The sequence below is a fragment of the Dermacentor andersoni genome, chromosome 3 (genome assembly GCF_023375885.2).
Source record: "Dermacentor andersoni chromosome 3, qqDerAnde1_hic_scaffold, whole genome shotgun sequence".
Classification (NCBI taxonomy): Eukaryota; Metazoa; Arthropoda; class Arachnida; order Ixodida; family Ixodidae; genus Dermacentor; species Dermacentor andersoni.
Window position 1 is genome coordinate 42,554,491 of NC_092816.1, and position 20,698 is coordinate 42,575,188.

Consider the following 20,698-nt stretch of genomic DNA (forward strand, 5'->3'; position numbering starts at 1 on the left):
CATGGGTTAAGTTGAAATGTAGTCGGAAAATTAAGATGGCATCACGTATTTCCGCTACGTGTATAATCTGCAGCCAGTAAAGTTGACATTTTTGTTTTGTACGTGTGTGTGTGTTTCGTATTTTTTCCCTTTTTTCTGTCGAGTGATCCCAACTCTTGATGCTCAGTCACAATATGCGGACGGGGGGAACAATTGCTTGTTTTACCTACATAAGTATTAATGTACACGGTTTTCCAAGTTAGTTACCTGTGCTGTTATTGTTACTAGTACATCAACAAACTTCCCTTTGTAGAAGTGCGGTATAGACTCACGTTTTTTCTTGTAAACCTAGTTAACACGAGTGTTTGGCTTGGTTTTGCAAAGGCTATCCACACAGCGATTCATTAAAGTTAAGCCACACTCTTCCACACACGTTACACACGCTGCCGAACTGTCCGTGAACTTGCGGTGAAACGTGGCTGTCGCAGTCGAGCTTTCCGCCAGCCGAAGAGTGTGGTTTGTCTAAACGTTCGTTGTCGGTGCCGCTGCTTGCATCCACGGCTTCGTCTCCTCCTAAAACTGGTACAGCGCAACATAGAAAGGAAGAAACAAGCCGAGCCGGCCAGATGAAAGAACAAAGCGCTGACTTAAAACTTTCATCTGGCCGGCTTGGCTTGTTTCTTCCTTTCTATGTTGCGCTGTACCAGTTTTAGAATGCTATAACTACTCGCCCAATCCTCGATCCTAGTGAACTTCGTCTCCTTCTCCTTGTTGTTCGTGTTGCTGAATGACGGTGGCTGTTGCAGTAGCTTCAATCTTGGCACGCTTCCGCGCTTGGTAAGCTTCTCTATAACATGCTAATCTGGCCTCCATTTGCTCCGGCGTTTCAGTAGGCAACTTTGTCTTTGCTTGAGATTTCGTAGCTTGCCGTCCAGCTATATCTACTGGATGATTGGATTCAGCCTGTCGCTTGCGCTGAAGTTCACGCACACAAGGCCCAGCCGGCACGCCATCTATGGCGAGACTGAGCGACTGAGCGCCGGCGAAGCAACCGTTAAACTATAATATAGTTAAGCCCTCCCCTAGTCACGTGGTACCGCAACGGCGACGCCTCACCGCAGCGTATCATGTGGCGTGACGTCACACCTGCCACACCTGCGCTCCGGCGGCTCAAGGTCATTGCGATGCGATGAATGACTGTTGTATCTTTATTAACTAAGCCGCTAGCTTGCGGCGCACAGGGGGGTTGCATAGTTAGGCGTTACAACGGTTACAACTTCGCCAGCGGTGTAGGCGAGGCTCTGTCCGCCACACCGGCCACACAGGTTCTGGTTGGCAGTTACCCGCAGTCTGCACTCGAGAACACAGGGTTGCCAACACAGCAATGACCTTGCGAGACATGGCGTAGTAGAGCGTTTACTCTAAAATGGACTTACCGCGCAAATTATTCTACGCTGTCATAAATATCGCTGCCACGAACGCATGCACGAACAGGAAGCAGACATGAACGTTGAACCGAAGAAAAGCTGTTCGTTCACTTCCGGACTATCAGTATGGAGGCAACAGCTGTAATAAATGCTGCGCAAGCTTTACCAGGGTCACGCGTGACGTACTAATGATCTTTGACGCCTCGGTAATGTTTTGGTAAACCACACTTGTACGCCAGCTATCGCCAGCACCTCACCGCACACCGTTTGTCGCCGATTCTGAACTGTGGCCGCCTGCTCATCAGACGTCATTAAGCAACCAATGAAGTTTTGAAGCGAAGCTTTCTTCGCCGCCTTCTCCCACTCTTCTCCCTGCTTTGCTGGTTTTACCTTGCCAAGTAGACAACAACTCGGGCCACTCGCTAAGTGCCACTGGCCACGTCCTCGAAATATAGACAACTTGGGATACTCATTTGCTATGTGCAACTTGGTATGTTCCACTGGGTATCTGCCCATTCTTGGACAGTCCCTTAGGACGTTTCACAAGGGGTATGTGACACAAATGTTGCACTTCTCTGTGCAATTCTTTCCTCGGCAAGATAGAGAGAGAGGGAGGGAGGAGCGAGGAAGAACGGGCAGCAGGGTTAACTAGACTTTGCACAGTTTGCTACCTTACACGTGGAGAGGGGGGATGGGAGAGTGAAAGAAAGAGACAGAATACACGAGTCTTGATCCCACTTTCACATCGCTAAGCCAGGTGCAGCGTATCTGAGGTCGGGCACTCAAGTCTTTCACGTTCGGGTGCTTTCGACGCTGATGAGCTGTGAGGCCAGACTCCCAAGACCTTTGCTTCTGTAAATGGCGAGTATCATCCCTAAGCAGGCACCATACATCGGCCCCGTCCTCCTGGCAACAGGCGAGGGGGCCGTGCGCGTCTTTCAATACCGCTGCCATACCTCGGTAACTCAAACAGGCTTCGAGATTGATAGATTCAAACACTCGCGCTGGTTCTGCGGATATTTATGTACTTCTCTCGACCTCGAACGATACGCATGCAGCACAGCCGCCGGGTGTGCTATGAGTGGCATTCTCTTCGGCTGTCAGCTGCTTTCTCGTCGCAAAGTTCGCGGTAACGAATAAATGAGTAGTGTACTGCCAGGAAGCGGCTGCAGCACTCCGAGCCCGCGGTTTGTCTTACATGCTTCGAGCATGCAGACGGGTAATGGTCAGTACGCGTCCAGTCGTTCCTTCGTCCGCGCGCAGCGAGATGTTATCGAGCGTAGCCTCCGCAGTTAATTCATATCGACTGCTGCAGTACGGCGCCGACGCTCGAGTGACCGCTGTATCTTCTCATCATTGCTCTGCAATGTGTCTTCGCTGCGTCACGCACTCGCTATGCAGTGAAGGCCAAAAGCGAAGCAAGAACGCGGGTGGCCAAAATTTAATTTTACAGCGAACTGTACTCGTTGTACAGAATGCTCCCGTTCGGTCGTCTGCTCGCCACAACCGCCGCCGGTGCTGCCACGTAGAGTCTTGTGACGTCAGAGGCGTACAGCTCAGAACGCCCTCTCTCGATGGAGCTGCTCACAGCCGGGTTGGGGCAAGGGCTAGACATATGGGCTAGATGTGACCCGTTCTGCGAAGTATATGGTTCGCGTAGTAGGAGGAAGGAGTAGGCTCTGGCGCGTAATAAGCAGCAGCACGAGCGTGGACGGGTGCCTCTTCGAAGACACGAAACTATAGTAGAGACGGTGAAGTCGCAGAACTTCCTTAAAGGGGCAGCAGTTTGATTAGGGGTGTGCGAATATTCGAAACGTTGAATTAATGAATCGAATATAAAAAAAAATTAATTATGGGGTTTTACGTGCCAAAACCACTTCTTCATTATGAGGCACGCCGTAGTGGAGGACTCCGGAAATTTCGACCACCTGGGGTTCTTTAACGTGCACCTAAATCTAAGTACACGGGTGTTTTCGCATTTCACCCCCATCGAAATGCTGCCGCCGTGGCCTGGATTCGATCCCGCGACCTCGTGCTCAGCAGCCCAACACCATAGCCACTGAGCAACCACGGCGGGTGAAGCGAATATAGTGGTATTCGATTAGGTCACCGAATCGAATAGTCGCTATTCAGTTATGTCATCGAATCTAAGTCATTTCTCGTATATCCAAATATGTTTGAATTTCTTTTTAAACTTTACGTCAGCCACTCTGCGCTATTAAGCTTGAAATCGAAGCAAAAATGCAATAACTTTCATTCCATTCACAGCAGACGACGTGCTAGAACACGCTGCGTCGATCTGACAGCCATACTTTCCCCGCTAAACACGATCATTCGCAATAAAATGTTTTTTATACATGGTATCCGGCAGTTGGTATTGTTTGGTACTATTTATAAATTCAGCGCTTTTGTCCTCTCATCGGAGTAAGTCGGAATATATTTCATTGCAGCATACGTTACACAATAGCGGCACCATCTGCCGGGACCATTCGAACTAGAGAAAAGGTTTTTTTTTTTTTTTTCTGCCATCACCGCATACGACACGCATACAATATTTGGTCCCGAAGGTATACACAAATATTGACCCGCAACGTTGCCTAATGATTGTCGTTATCTAATCACATAATAATGACCGACAGTGACGACTTCGAAGAGTCCAGAATTTGCAAGCAATCTGCTTAGTTTTTCCTAAGGCTCCTTCTGTGATTTTAATAAAGTATCCTTTATAATGTGTATTGTGTAATGACAGAAACAAATTTCCATTGTCGCGATTACCTGTATGCGACAATTGTTGGTGAAAAGTTTGAAAATTATTCGCAAACTATTAGAAAAATATTCGATTCGATTAAATTTTGGCACTTCAGGCACTGCACCACCACAAAAGCGCGGAAGAAGTGGTTCTCAAACGCTTTCAGAACGCAGGATATATAGCGATCATTCATCGACCTGTGAGTGTGACGCAGTACGTACATGAAGCTGCATCAGCCAAAAGAAGGGAAGCAAAGCTTCGAGTACTCTGTCACTCGTATTTCATTATTCCTGCAGAATGTTCTTCTTCGACGCGGCGCGATGATAGCGACAGTACCCACCTATGGTACCTCCATACCAGCACCGTATACTGGCATGCCACGGCAGCACGACGCTGTTCGTTGTCCGTGTATCTCCCTGCGATGGCGATAGCCCTCCCCTACTCCCCCCTCTCTCTTTCCCATTCGACGCCAGTCTCTCCTTCTCTTCTGCGACATGCACTTCCTCCATTTTCTTTAGAGCAAGTCGGAATCGCCGAGCCAACACACGCCACCGCGAAAGAGCCGGCGAGATACGCTGCCTAATGAAGTCGCCAATATTAACAGACGAAAGATGAGTGGCACACATGAAAGCATTTTATCATCAGCCTGACAAAACAAAAAACAGAAAAAAGGATCACTCTAAACAAAACAATGAGGGAGGCGCGTTCTCCCACATAATACCCGCACGGCCGGGAAAGGTCAACTAGTGAGCACTTGTTGGACTGCCTCTCTCAGTGAGGCAGCGGGGCTGATGGCAGCACGACTGCGGGCACCTTGACCAACCGGCGCGACAGCTCCGCCACCAGCTGGCTGAAGACGAGCGAGTCCACGTTCTGCCCCACCAGGCTGAGGAGGAAGACGTCGCCGGCCGACATGGCCGACACGACGGTCGAGATGCGCTGGCTGTCCGGGTAGCGCCAGCTGAGCAGGCGGCGCCTGAGCGGCGCGTTCACCAGGAGCAGCACGCGATAGGACGCGGCCAACACGCCAGCAAACAGCAGGGTCGCGTACCAGAACCAGAGGAACGCGAAGACCTTCTCGTTTATGATGTTGAGCGGGAGGACGCAGATGGCCTCTCGGTTCTCGATCGTTCCCGACTGGCCGTACTTGAGGAAGGTGCACATGGCGATCCTGGGGAAGGCCATCACCGCCGGACTCACCAAGTCGCGGCCCTCGCCGCGATGCCAGCGGACCAGATCCCAGCCGTAGGTCAGGAATCCACCTCCCAGGACGTAGTCGGTGAAGGCCACCTGGGCGACGATGTTGACGACGCTGAGCACTTCGCACAGCAGGTACTTGGCCAGATAGCAGCGGTTGTGGTTCATGTTGAGCACCAGGAAGTCGACCATCTGCGACCGAACTTCGGCGCTGTCCTGCGTCACGGCCGAGCGGATGTCGAGCGCGGCGACGATGGCGGGCACCTTGCCACCTTCCCAGGCCTTCCAGAACCAGCGGGGCACGTAGAAGCACAGCGCCTGCGCGAACATGAGGAAGCAGACCCACTGGTAGTACGTGTGGTACTTGCGGTCTCCGAGTCCGCTTCCCGGAGGCTTGTGGCCGGCGCCAGGATAGACGAAGCTTCCGTTGTACGACGCATTGAAAAGGGGGCGAAAGCTGAACGTGGACTCGACCCAGCAAAAGGAGTCGACCACGCTCTTGGGAACCGTCGGGCAGTGGCAGTCCATGGGCGTCCCCACGTACTCCCTGGTGGTGAGGATCGTGCCGAAGGCCATCAGAATGGCCACCGTGACGACGGTGTGCAGGCGGAAGACATTGCCGTCGGTGTTCACCTTGCGCGCCCTGAAGAGCTTCCGCAAGTTGCCCAGGAAGTGAAGCATGTTTCGAATTCGTCGGAAGTTCTCGATCGGGACAGGAAGTGTTCGAAGACAAGTAACGTGGCCGGGATGACAGCGTCGGCCAGCTCGTGCTCGCCACCGAGTGATCGAACGCCACGTGAGCGAGCGCCAACTCTGGCCACGCTGGAACGCTGTCACTGATGTCGCGTGCCAGCGCGGCCGGGTGCGCTAGACAGCACGAAAGCCGAACGCGCTTATAGCTGGTCACATGCGCGCACGCTGGTGTCTGAGGAACGCTGTGTGGACGCTACGACTGTCCACTGGCAGCCTCAGGAGCCCGGTGCCACAGAGAGGTAAATATGACAAAAAAAATAATAATATACATACGTCGCCGCGTGCACAGTCAAGAGGACAATTTTCAAAATTAGATTGAAGTTAACACGCATACGCGGTGCGAGGGAATACACGGTGCGTTCTGCGTAAGTGAAAACCTATCGTATTTTTACGACAAACAGACAGAAGCGAGGAGAGTTCTGCCCTTCACAAGACGGCATGCGAGAACGCATCACTGCGATGCTATCAGTTTCCGAATATTTTGTTTGACGCGCCATTCTTGGATATACTGTCATTTATTCGTGAAGCGACGTCCAGTAAAGGTTTGTCGTTTCGATATATTGTCGGACGTATCAATAATTCATGTGGCGGGGGCTGCTATTTAAAAAAATAATAAGTAGAAACAGTGCTGGAACATTTCAAAATTTGCAATGTACGGTGTTTGGTGTCTGAAATTTGCTTTAATTTGTGTGGCCATCGAAAACGTTTGCCGTTTGCCATTTAGTAGACGCATAAAAATGAAACTTCTTCGTAGAGATGCACTGCGTTTTGCTTCTTTTTCTTTAATCCCGCCTGTTCAGATGGTTTTACCGCGGGTTTGAAGAGGCGAACGTTATTTGAACGGCACATAGTCACAGGCCGTTCAAATACCCAGCCAACAGACACAGACAGACAACAGCGCTGTTGTCTGTTTCACTCTCCTTGTCCTGTTTAGCGCTGTTTGTTGCTCGTAATCTTGAACCAACCAGCCCAAATGCGTACTCTTCTGCAGTGTCTGCTAAGTATTACATCGCGCCGCGGGAAGAGCTGAGAGAGAGAGAGAGAATAACTTTATTGAATTGGGGAAAGGGGGATTAGGAGCTTGATGGGTGGCGCCCCAAGTCCAGGGCTCGCACTGGTTTCTGCCGCTAGCCGAACGTGACCAAGAAGAGCCATCTGGCACCTTCGGGTCTGAGCTGGCGAGTTGTGCCTCCCATTGCTCCAGTGTGTTGGTTAGATTATACCCAAGTAGGCATTTAAATCCGGCGGTCTATTCTGGCATCCCCACGAGGTGAGACGGTGGTGAGTCGCTACACCACGGACAGGCAAGCCCGTACATCGTTGGGAAAATTTTGCTCAATCTTAATAAATTTGGGTAGACCACCGTTTGAATCCTGCGAAGGTCTATTGCGTCTTCCCCTTTCAAAGATGTGTGGGGGGCGCCGCATCTTTGCCGCATGCCGCGCTGGTGAGCAAGAATATCGCGTGGTGCCACACGTGCGGGATCGTTATCCTCCTCCTCCTCGCGACGGCTTTCCTGTGAAGTGGCGGGTTGTGAATGGGAGGGCGATGGTTACTCCGCTCGGTTCGTGAGCTCTCGAGCTAGAGCGTCAGCCTTCTCATTCCCCTCCAGGCCTGCGTGTTCCGGACACCAGACCAGTCTGTAGGTACTCTTCAGTTCCTTTCCCGGGAGGTGGCTAACTTTGAAACGGAGACGGCCGTTCATAAAGAAGCGGCACGCCTCCTGAGAGTCTGAGATGATGGTGTTGTACGACGGCACCGTCCGTTCCCGGTCCTTAATTACCAAGGCGAAGGCGAAGCATTCTGCCTTGGAAATAGAGGACGTGATCAGGGAGGCGCTTGAGATTAGGCTAGTCTTGTCATTGCCTATGACAGTGACTACCGCACGCTTCCAGTTGTACTGAGAGACATCAACATAAACGGTATTTTCATTATTTCTGACTAGTTTGCCTAGCCATTTCACCCTCTCTTCTCTTCGCTTTTTGTTTCTCTCTTTGTGCATATTTCTCGGGACAGGAGCGACTGAGATCCTGCTTCGGACGGGACCTGGAATATTCACCAGTACCTCGTCCAAGTTTTGGGGGTGTAGTGGAATACCCGCCCTCACCAGGATCTCTCTGCCCGATCTCGTCTGGATATAAGTCGGCTTCCTTGTGAAATTAAGGTTGCCGCCCTGAGTTCGGCGTATGTGTTGTATACACCAAGGTCAAGGAGCTTGTCTGTCGGGGCGCTTACGGGTAAGCGCCAAACCACCTTGTAGGCGCCTCTGATAATAGTGTCAAGCAGCTCCTCCTCACTCTTTTTGAGTGTGTGAAAAGGGAAGCTGTAAGTTAGTTTGCTGATAACGAGCGCCTGTACTGAACGGACATGTCGCTTTCCTCCATGCCTTGCTTGTGGAAGGTTATTCTTTGAATCATCCTTGCCACTTGTTTTGTTGCCGACTTTAGTAAATTGATGGTGTGGCTGGCCCTGCCGTTGCTATGAACCCAGAATCCCAAGATCCGAGCAACAGTGACCTCTTTGATTTGCTGATTTTCGATTGCAATTTCTATGTTCCCATTACTTTTATATCGTTTCCCGTGGATGCGGATTATCTCCGATTTTTTGGGAGCACAGCTGAGACCGCTGGCCCTGACAAAGTTTTCAACTGCAGTGGCCGCCTCTTGGAGGGTCTCCTCCTTCTCTGCTAGGGACCCGCGCGTGTCCCAAAGGGTGATGTCCGCGTGTATAGTGTAATTCAGCAGTGGGACACAGTCTAGGGTCCGCGCAAGTCTACACATGGCGATGTTAAAAAGTAGAGGAGAGATGATCGCTCCTTGAGGCGTACCTTTGTTGGGCATTTGAAACACATCGGATTTGACATGCGATATTCCTATCGTAGCCTTCCTCCCCGTGAGGAATGCTCTAATGTAATTAAAGACATTTTCTCCGCAGCCAATTATATTAAGCTCGGAAAGTATCGATTCACGTGATATATTGTCAAAGGCGCCCGTCAGGTCAAGAGCTAACAATAGCTGCTCCCTACCCTTGGGTATGCGCTTTTGAGTACCTCTTCCTGTAACAGGAGGAACGCGTCTTGCGGAAGCCAAACATGGTAGTCGGGAACAAGCCCCTGTCTTCAATGAAATTTTGAAGCCTAGTTTGTATGGCCCGTTCGGAGAGCTTTCCCTTGCAACACGTCAGCGAAATGGGTCTGAGCGCCTGCAGGCATGGCTTCTTTCCGGGTTTTGGTATTGTAACAATTTTTGCAGTTTTCCACTCTACGGGGATCTCTCCCTTACGCCAATAGTTTTCGTTAAATTGCCTTGTGATAGCTTCTATGACTTTATCGTTAAGGTTTCTAATCATAGCGTTGGTAATCTGATCGGCGCCAGGGGCTGTATTCTTCTTGGCCGCCTGGGCTGCCGCAGAAACATCTTCCTTGGATATCGGAGCGTCTAGCTTCCCATTTTGGACGACCATATAATTAATTTGGCCTGTTGACTATATCGCGCTACGTCCGACATATCTTTCCTTGAGAGCCTCTATTATTGCTTCATTCGTGGCTGGGAAATTCCTCCGCGATCCTTTGCAATGTCCTACTGGTCGCGGATTTGGACTTTTCCGGGTCTAGGATATTCCTTAGTATGGCCCAGGTTCTTGCGGTGCTCAGTGTGTCTTGTAGCGAACTGCAAAACTGGATCCAGTCCTCAGTTGTCAATTTACTGTCATGTTGATTTGCTTCCTCTGCCAGAGCTGCGATCCTGCGCAGAAGGTTTTTGTTCAGACGTTGTTTTCGACACCTTTTTAGAAGCTTACGCCCGCTTTCCCACAGGTTTATGGGGTGGCTGTCCACCGCCGGTGTTTCTACCGTACGTGCAATCTTTTTCGATGCCCGCCCGTGTGCTGCTTTAATGAAATCGGACCATTCCCCCATTGAATCCAGTTCGGCATTGGGTGGAGGGTTCTGTAGTCGGAATTTTGTCCAGTTTGTCAGCGTCGTTTCCCCCGCCACCCGGCGTAGTTTGGGAGTCGATATGGAAATGCTGATGAGGAAGGGATCACTTCCTAGATTTTAATCTAGGTTGGTCCAGCTGGCGTCCCTGATGTTGCGTGTGAAAGTGAGGTCCAGGAACGTGTCTCTACTCACGCTGTATTGCCCATCCTGGTGGGCATGGTGGGGAGCGTGATCAGGCTCAGCCCCAGCCGGGATGCAGCGTGTTCAAGACGCGTTCCCTTGGGTGTGTCTTTTGTGTAGCCCCGTGCGGTGTTGGGAGCGTTGAAATCTCCCGCCACCACGAGGCGGTACTTGGTACCCGAGATTTTAAGAGCTTCCGCAAGGAATTTGCTAAAATCTTCATTCCTGTTTTGGGGGGACTGTACAAATTTACTATAACAGTTCTTGCCTTGCCTCTTCTTTAGAGGGAATAAGCTTATTATCTGATGATTGATCTGAAGATTTTCTATCTGCTCTGCTTTGGCCGCGGTGGTCCTGCTCACCAGGGTGGCATCGCGAGGATAAGTTGAATTTTGCAGGGTGTAATATCCTTGCAGCTTGGCGACTCTGCGGCCAATTTCCTGCAGGCATGTTACATCTGGTCAGATTGGTGCACGATTATATTATTTTGGAGTGCGGCTGCGCGTTTGTGAAAAGTGCGGCAATTCCATTGCGAAATCTCTAATGGAAAGAGCTGAAATTTCCAGCTAAACGCCGTTTACCCTTCTCATCGCGGGCGCCGCGCTACAAGCCGAAGGGTTGACGTGTATCTACTAGTGTCGTTCATAGTGACACGTGACACTTCGAGAATTATTCAGGGCAAGATCTGTTACTTGTCTTATCTGTTGCTCCACATAGACAAATTAAAGTTTACAGAAGTAATAAAACACACAAACCGAATGTCTACGTATTTCTGTTTTACTTTATGCCGTAGTAAGAGACACGCACTTACGTTTCGTCTGCTTGTTCCCATGAGTTGTAGTCGCGCGCGCGCAGAGAACGGAACTGCGTCATTTTCGAGCGTGTTCCAGCGCGGGATCACGCTCTGTAATCCGCTTGCGCCTGCCTCAATGTTCATGTAGCACTGACTTATGCCGCTAGTCAGGTGTTCTCGTGCACAGCGCGCAAAGCCGTCCGCGGCGCGAAACAAGACAATCGCAACCCCCTCGCGGCGAGGCCGTCACCGGAAGTGCGCCGCGCACCAAAAAAGCAAGAAAAAAGGAGGAGGCGAGGCCCATGACGTAAGCATCACGCGATTCTCCGGCTCCGGCGTGGGAGAACGCAGAGAATGAATTTCGCTTGCGGAAAGTGGAGAAAGTGTATCTCTCTTGGCAGTGGCGCTCGCCTCCTGAAATCATGGGTTAGCAGCACTTCAATATCTCTATCTCGACTATTAATGAACTAATTTGAAGAATTCTTGCGGTGGAAGACTCCTTAGAGTGCACATAACAATTTTCAGCGTACATGTATATCCAAAATTTGCTGTGTGGCCCGTCATTCGAGAGAGTGAAACAGGTTCATTGAAGACCATCACAGACTGAGTCGCACGTACACAGTCAATCAAGTTTTCGTCAAATATCTTTAATCAGCTTTTACCTAGCCGATCATGCATATAAACAAACCTACGTCCGCGGGAAAGAAATTCGCTGAAGAGCGGCACAAGTGCACATTAACACATTCTCATCATGCAGTGACCCCAGTTCGAGCGATGGTTGCTTTCGAACCCTGTTCCCTCAAGCACAGCTGCCCATTAGACCACAAGTTACCCAATGACATGGGTAGGCGGAAAAATGGTTGCACACATACTTAAATAGCCTCCGGAAAATGGGTGAAGTACCTAAGAATTGTGATCGCACTAAAAACCCGTCAACAGCTGCACGGAAAAATGCTGGTGATTCGTCTCGCGTGTGACGTAACAAAGACGTAAACCCATATATGCCCTTAATGACATGTGCAACTTTATCAGGTTCGGACATCTTCGGATCCACTTTGCGGCACAGAGCGAGCACGTCCTGGATGTACGTGAGGTAGGATTCGGTGCACGTCTGGACACGCTGAGCGAGGTCTTTTTGGGCGGCGCGCTGACGTCCAACAGGCTTGCCAAACAAATCCTTGAGCTTCTGTTTACAAATGTCCCAGCTGGTAAGTTCCACCTCCTGGGTCTGAAACCAGACGCGTGCAGTGCCCGCGAGGTAAAATATCAAATTAGCGAGCATGATGGTCTGGTCCCATGGTTGCTGGAGCTCACCCGCTCATATGGTCGAAGCCAGTCTTCAACATCAGTGTCATCGGTGCCAGAAAAGGTTCTTGGGTCGCGGGGTTGTGCTAGAATGACGGTGGGCGTGGGTGCCGACGGGCCCGAAGCATCCTCGCCTTGTGCTGGCATTGAAGATGCAGCCAAGGAGCGCCCACTGCGTAAATCCGTCTTGATAATGATCCCGCTACCTCCACCAAAAATGTCACAGGGTTAAAAACAGTCAGACGTATATTTACAGGATATTGTCACGTGGTAGTGACGGTTAGGAAGGCAGCAAAACTGTGATTAACGAAACGAGCGTTGTATTGGGCGAACCTGAGCCCTATAAAACAAGAACAACGGTAGCGGCGAACACGATCAGCGGTCGTCGAAATCTGATCAGCGGGTCAAGCGCGTCGGCTTTTATACATCAGTCGTCGAATGTACCAGAGTAATCGTTGGGACCCGCGTGCCTTCCACAAAAGTTCTACATCATTCGTGTCGCGGACACATGCGATCATATTACACAAGGTTCGGTCACAGACAGCGGATGGAAGCATCGATAACATTCCAAGAAACTTCCGATACATGCAGGCGCGTCCTGCGCTGCGCGATAACATTTGTTAGGCGGTGAGACGTGTCGCCCGATAAAGACAAACAAGTACACGTGTCAATATTTACAATAATCGTAGCAGCTGACAAGATGGTATAGACAGCGCGCGAAGTACAGAGCGTCCTTCTTCCGCCCAAGCTGACATCTTCGTCAGCGGGTCACAATATAATGCAGAGCGGCACAATTCGTATCAGCGCCCAAAGAATTGCACTTGACGGTATTGCTCTTAATGCACGGTGGTAGCGCGGGAATAAAACGGACAAAACTAAAAGTGCCCGCGCCTCTTGTGCGCGTTATAATATGAGGCAGTGCTAAAACGGCGAGCGCCCCTCCTACAACCACCGAGGCAGTTGACCCTCCTGTGCTCTTGCGCTCGACCGTCACCGGCTGTTCACAGTTACGACCGCGTATACCACGTTCGCCTCGTGCACGGCAAGGTCCATGCATTCCACTCGAAGCGGACGTGTTCTCGGGCGCACCCGTGCACATCCCGCGGCGGCCAAACGCACCGTTTCAATCCCTGTTCTCCCCCGTATATGGACCTCACTACGGTTAACCTCGGGATGGAGCAGGTCCGGCCAGCCGCAGTCTTTCTCGATCTCAGAGGCTCAACCTGGATACACAACCTCACCTGCGCTGGCATATGTACAGTCGCGGTCAAAAATACGCGGCCCACGGCTCCAGTCGGCGGAGCGGCCGCGAGCCGCACCGCGGCGCTCGCGTCGGCGCTGCGAGAGTTTGCGCTCTGACGACAGGTATCTCCCTACGTATCGTCCGTATCCGTTACGTATCCGCCCGTTACGTATCGTCCGTTACGTATCCGCCCGAGAGCGAGGGAGATACCTGTCGTCAGAGCGCAAACTCTCGCAGCGCCGACGCGAGCGCCGCGGTGCGGCTCGCGGCCGCTCCGCCGACTGGAGCCGTGGGCCGCGTATTTTTGACCGCGACTGTACATATATACATGCGCGCAGCACATCCCATTACCAAACCGAGCGAGCATAGTAACTCGCTCAATCGTGGTTCTGGTGGGGATATTTTGCTGATGTAGCGATATGTACCATGTGAAGACAGTGTGCTCGTTTTTTTTTAATCGCTAGTAAACATGAAGCACAAAAACAGTTACAACAGCTAGGACTGTGCAACCTTGCAGAATCACAGCTAAATTTTTAGATAAGCTCTTTCTTTGGAGCAGTTGCAATAAAGAGTTTACTCTTTACGTACTTTAAAATGTCGGCCATGAAGAAACTTTTCTGTTTCTGACCTAGGCGGCATGCGTATGTCGCTCCCGAGCACTTCATTTAAGTAATCTTGAAACAGGCAACATTTTACAGTATGTGATGCAATTTTGCGCAATCGGCAACTTTTATTGCAACTGCTCCAAACTAACGCGAGTACATCGAAACCCAAAGATCCGTCCGTCCGTCCGTCCGTCCGTCCGTCCATCCATCCATCCATCCATCCATCCATCCATCCATCCATCCTCTATGGTGTCCTCTATGGAGCGTTGTGCCGCTAAAATTTTTCAAGTCGGCTCATTAATAGCCGAGATAGAAATATTTGAGTGCCGCGAACCCATGATTTCAGCAGGCGGGCTCCACTGCCAAGCAAGACGCTCTCTCCACTCGCCCCGTCTAGCCTTCGCAAGCGAAATTCCTTCCCTGCGTTCTCCCATACCAGACCTCGAAGATCGCGTGCGTGCCCGCGAAAGCGAGCTTTCTGCAGCTTTTCTTCAAAGCTGGCGCAGAAAATCCACCCTCGTCGATGCTGTTCGTGCGTTGACCTTAAGCGCAACTTTTCTACCCATCACATGCAGCGGCGGCGCAAGCCAAGCCGAGCGGGGGAAAGAAAAAAGAAGAACGAGAAAGCTCGCCTTCGTGTATATTGTTCCCCGCAAGCGTATTTCGGTAAAGATTACGGTTGCATATGCTGCAGCTGCCTGGAAACATGAAAAGCAGTCAGGTACCCTTTGATACTATAGGGGGGGGGGGGGCTTCTACATTTAAAGGGCCCCTCACCACGTCTGTCCAGTTTGATCTAACAAGCGTAGTACATACAATGTGGGCTCACAATCGTGTCTGCTAAGTATTACATCGCTACGCGCCACGAAAAGAGCTGAAGTTTCCAGCTAAACGCAGTTGCCCTTCTCTTCGCGGCCGCCGCGCTCCAAGCCAAAATCATGTTACCGTACCAACTCGCCCAACTGTCTATCCTTTTGTATTGACGTATATCTGCTAGTGCGCCTACGTACATGTCTCTGCTGTAACGTCGCTCATAATGACACGTGACAGTTCAAGAATTATTCGAGGAGACATCTGTTACTTGTACGATCCGTTGCTTCAATAGAGGAATTAAAGTTGAGAGAAATAACAAAACACACAAACCGAATACCTGCGTGTTTTCCTGCCGTAGTAAGAGATACGTATTCCCATTCCGTCTGCTGGTTCCCCTGTGCAGTCGCGCGCGTAGGGAACGGAACTATGTCATTTTCCACCGAGTTCCGGCACGCGATCATGCTCTGTGATCCGCTTGCGTCTGCCTCGGTGTTCGTGTAGCACTTGACTTATGCCGCTAGTCAGGTGCCCTCGTGCACAGCGCGCAAAATCATGCGCGGCGCGAAACAAGGCAGTCGCAACCGCTCGCGCGCGAGATCGTCACCGGAAGTGCTCCGCGCAGCAAAAAAACCGAGAGAAAAGAGGGAGGCGGGGCCCGTGACGTAAACGTCACGTGATTCTCCGGTACCGTCATAGGAGAACGCAGGGAGAGAGTAAAACATCTTTATTATTAATATTTGGACGGCGAGAGCAGTGTGGGAGGAACTCTCAGTCCTGGGTCCCTAAGATGATTCTGGCGATGTTTTCGAGCCCGTTGTATCACAGCTCGGAGGACCTCGGGACGTCCGTCGCGGAGGGCATCCTCCCACAGCTCTTTGTTGCGTAGGGGGTAAAAGAGAATTGGCAAGGGAGGAAAGAGGCTTGCAGTGCACTCAATCGTGACGGGGAAGATTGTGGGCGAGCTGCCACAGCCAGGGCAACGATCTGCATAACAATGTGGATAGAATTTATTGAGAGATACAAGATTTGGAAAAGTTGCAGCTTGTAGCTGGTGTAATGCCACTGCTTCTTCTCGCGAGAAGGACGGCGGTGGTGCGGCGTGGGTGCGAGGAATGCGTGTATAATGAAGGAGTATGTCTTTGTAACGGAGCAAGGGATCCCCCCACTCTGAACTAGTCGCCTCAACAGGCCGAGTCGCCCGGAGGGAAATTTCTCGGGCAACCGTATGTGCGCGTTCGTTACCCGGCAGCGAGGTATGACCAGGGGTCCAGAGTAAGCGGACGCGGGGAGGTGTGGTTGGTGTATTTTGCGGGATATGTTTGAGAATTTGGTGTGCCGCTCTCGGTATGCCATGTCCTGATAATAACGCCCGGCATGCCTGTTGCGAGTCCGTCAATATACACACTTCCTCAGTAACACGGATGGCGTATCGAATTGCAAGAGCAACACCGAGAATTTCTCCGTAAGCGGCATTTGTTCCGCGCATTGCAGCGGAGTCTCTCAGGGATTCGGTGCCATCCAAAACTACCGAGGTATAGCCCTCTTGAGTGCGTGATGTGTCCGTGTATAAAGGGAAGGAATTTCGCTTGCGGGGGTTAGACGGGGCAAGTGGAGAGAGTGTGTCTTGGCAGTGGCGCTCGCCTCTTCACATCACGCGTTCGCGGCACTTCAGTACCTCCACTCGGCTACTAATGAACTATATTTTGAAAAATTCTTGCGGTAGAACACTCCTTATAGGGCACCCAACAATTTCCAGCGTGTGGATGGATGGATGAATGTTATGAGCATCCCCTGTGGAACGGGGCGGTGGGTTGCGCGACCAAGCTCTTGCTATTATACTGCCTAATGTCCTACCTAGGTTAAACAATAAAAAAAAAACACTATGAACTACTACGCCCAAATTTTCTGATCCCCTATTGCGAACTGTGCTTTTGTACCTCTCCGTCTTTTGTCGTTTCCCCACTTTTGTTCCACGAATCCTCCGATCGCCTCTTACTAATGCCTACTGCGGACATGTTTGCTTTACCACTGCTCCCGCTGAACCCAAGGGCTTAAAGGAGGCCAGTGGTGCCTAAATCGACCGCTGGGTAGACATCTTCACATTCTAATAAAACATGCTCCGTCGTTTCCCTAGCTTTACCGCAGCAAGCACATGCTTCTTCTTCCTTCTTATATCCCGCTTTACAAGTGCGTGTTCTAAGGCATCCCGATCTCGCTTCGAAAAGTAATGAGCTTACCTTTGAGTTATCATAAATGGTTTCTTTCCTGATTTTGTTTTTTCCTCTTAAGTAGTTACTCATGGCAAGTTTCTTTTCCATCGCCGCCACCCATGAGATTATTTCAGCCTCTCTGACTTTCCGCTTGACCTTCTTTGTTGCTGTGTTGCCCACCCTACAGGCCGCATGCTCGCTGGTAAGCTTCCTAGTTCTTTTCCTCCACTGTGAATCAATGTTTTTCCTCTACAGATACCTGAACACTCTCCCAACCCATTTACTTTCATATTCCTCAGCCGTTCTTCATACTCAATTGTACTGCGAGCTTCCCTCAATTCAAAACTAGTCCAGCCCATATAACCCTGCACGGCTTCATTTGTAGTCTTCCCGTGAACGCCCAATGCGAGGCGACCCACTGACCTTTGGTTCCCGTCGAGTCCTAATTGTACGCTGATTTAAAGCAAACAACCGCATTTCCAAAAGAAAGTCCTGGAACCATTACACCTTTCCACATACCTCGGAGGACCTCGTACCTATTGTAGCCCCATAGCGCTCTGTGCTTCATTATGGCTGCATTTCTCGTCCCCTTCACTGTTATTGTTTTTTCCTGTGTTCCATATATATCTATTGCCCTCGTTTATAGATATACCAAGGTATTTCTATTCTGTTACCCGAGGTATTTCCTGGCCCTGTATCTCCACTGTCTGTTCACTGTTTTCATTGAATACTATAACACCTGATTTTTCTAACACTAAATTTCAAACCTAAATGTTTGAAACCTACCTGTCCACACATATTAGCCAGACGTTGCAAATCACTTTGCTTGTTAGTTAGCAACACAATGTCGTCCGCATAAAATAAACCTGGGAGTTGCTGCTCTACTACTGTACCCGCCTGTTTGTATGAGAGATTAAACCCGATATTACTTCCTTCTAGCGCCCTCTCCATCCTCACCATGTACACCATAAACAGCAGCGGGGATAAAGGGCACCCCTGCCTCAGTCCTTTGTTGATATGAACTTTCTCCTCGTTCCTCATCCCTTCCCATTCAACGCAAACGTTATTTTCTAGGTAAATCTCTCTCAAAAGCTGTAGACAACGTTACCTAAGCCTTCCCCTTCCAGAATATCCCCCAATATGTTGCGGTCTACGTTGCCGTAGGCTCCTGTAATGTCTAAAAAGGCCACATACAACGGTCTGCTTTCTGCTTTTGATATTTCAATACACTGAGTAAGAACAAACAAGTTATCACCCAAACTACCTGTTCTGAAGCCATTCTGAAGCTCTCCCAAAATGCCATTATTCCGTCTTGATGGAGATCCCGCTACCTCCACCAAAAATGTTACGGGGTTAAAAACAGTCAGACGTATATTTACAGGATATTTACAATAATCGTAGCAGCTGACTAGATGGTAGACAGCGCGCGAAGTACAGAGCGTCGCCTTCTTCCGACCAAGCTGACAACATCCCCTTCGTCAGCGTGTCACAATATAAGGCACAGCGGCGCAATTCGTATCGGCGCCCAAAGAATTGCTCTTGACGGTGCTGATCTTAATGCACGGTGGTAGCGCGGGAATAAAACGGACAAAACTAAAAGTGCTCGCGCCTCTTGTGCGCGTTATACTATATGAGGCAGTGCTGAAACGGCAAAGCGCCCCCCTACAACTGCCGACGCAGTTGACCCTTCGCCCAATACTCTTGCGCTCGACCGTCACCGGCTGTTCACAGTTACGACCGCGTACCGCGTTCGCCTCGTGCACGGCAAGGTCCATGCATTCCACTCGAAGCGGACGTGTTCTCGGGCGCACCCGTGCACATCCCGCGGCGGCCAAACGCACCGTTTCAATCCCTGTTCTCCCCCGTATATGGACCTCACTACGGTTAACCTCGGGATGGAGCAGGTCCGGCCAGCCGCAGTCTTTCTCGATCTCAGAGGCTCAACCTGGATACACAACCTCACCTGCGCTGGCATATGTACATATATACATGCGCAGCACATCCCATTACCAAACCGAGCGAGCATATTAACTCGCTCAATCGTGGTTCTGGTGGGGATATTTTGCTGATGTAGCAATATGCACCAAGTGATGACAGTGTGCTTGTTTTTTTTTTTTTAATCGCTAGTAAGCACGAAGCACAAACACAGTTACAAGAGCTAGGACTGTGCAACCTTGCAGAATCACAACTAAGTTTTCAGATAAGCTGTTTCGTTGGAGTAGTTGCAATAAAGAGTTTCAGTCAGTTTCCTATAATTGCATCACGTACATTAATATGTCGGCCATGAAAACACCCTTCTGTTTGTAATCTAGGCGTAATGCATACAACGCTCTCGAGCACTTCATTTAAGGAATTTTGAAACAGGCAACATATTAAAGTCTGTGATGCAATTTTGGGCAATTGGCAACTTTTATTGCAACTGCTCCAGGCAAACGCGAGTACATCGAAAGTGTACTTATACGTTCTTTCTACGCATGCGTGAAAAGGTATAGTTGTGAGAAAAAAATTCGAGATTTGTTCCCTGAGATTTGCTTTCGCCTAGGTATTAACTATAGGTTGGAGAACGTTTGCTCCGTTCGTCCCTACAGACAATCTGGGCGGCCGCACAGAAACATGCGTCTCCTTGCAGGCCGATTGGATCTGGAGGACAATAGACGCTCTGACGTCGCACCAGAGTTACCTTCCCTAAGTTGTATCCGGAGCCGACGCGATGGCTTAGCGGCTATGGTATAACGCTGCTAAGCACGAGGTAGCGGGATCGAATCCTGGCGGCGGCGGCCATATTTCGATAGGGGCGAATTGCAAAAAACGCCCGCACCCCGGGCATAGGGGGGCACGTTAGAGATCCCCCGGTGGTCAAACTTAATCCGGAGTCCCCCCTGCCCCCACGGCGAGCCTAATAATCATATTGTGGTTTTGGCACGTAAAACTCCGGAATTGATTCGGGTTATCCCAGAATATTGTTTTTTTCGTCTGTGCGATCCTTATGACGCTGCCAAACACTTGGCGCGTCACGTGAACATAATAGCAAATCGTGTACGTAAGAAACAGTTTATGATAACAAGGGACGCTAATTACTTTTCTAAGCGATATCAGGATTCCTTAGAACGTACGCCGCATAAAAATAAAGCGAGGCACAACAAAGTAGAAGAACGTGCTTGCTGCGGTGAAGCTGTAGGGAAACGAAGGAACACATTTATTAGAATTTGAAGATAAGTGCCCAGCGGTCGGTTTAGGTTCCTCTGGCCTCCTTGAACACTTTGGATCCATCCATCCATCCATCCATCCATCCATCCATCCATCCATCCATCCATCCATACATACATACATACATACATACATACATACATACATACATAACCTGGTCAGCACGTTTGGAGGAAGATCAGGAAAATCGCCAGAGAGTTCAGTGGCTAAATGCGTCGAATATCATTTCATGTCCTGCAGTAATGCATGAATGAATGAACTTTATTCCCCTTTTAAAAAAGGGGAGGGGCCGGGGGGGAG

At 50.2% G+C, this 20,698-nt stretch overlaps 1 protein-coding gene across 1 annotated transcript; it reads right to left on the bottom strand.

Moving 5' to 3' along the window:
* Nucleotides 1-4,771: 4,771 nt before the first annotated feature.
* Nucleotides 4,772-6,800, bottom strand: LOC126516789 (innexin shaking-B-like). Its single transcript, XM_050166895.3, has one exon. It carries the CDS (start codon nt 6,031-6,033, stop codon nt 4,927-4,929), a length of 1,107 nt encoding a protein of 368 aa, XP_050022852.1. The 5' UTR covers nt 6,034-6,800; the 3' UTR covers nt 4,772-4,926.
* Between the last annotated feature and the right edge of the window lie 13,898 nt (nt 6,801-20,698).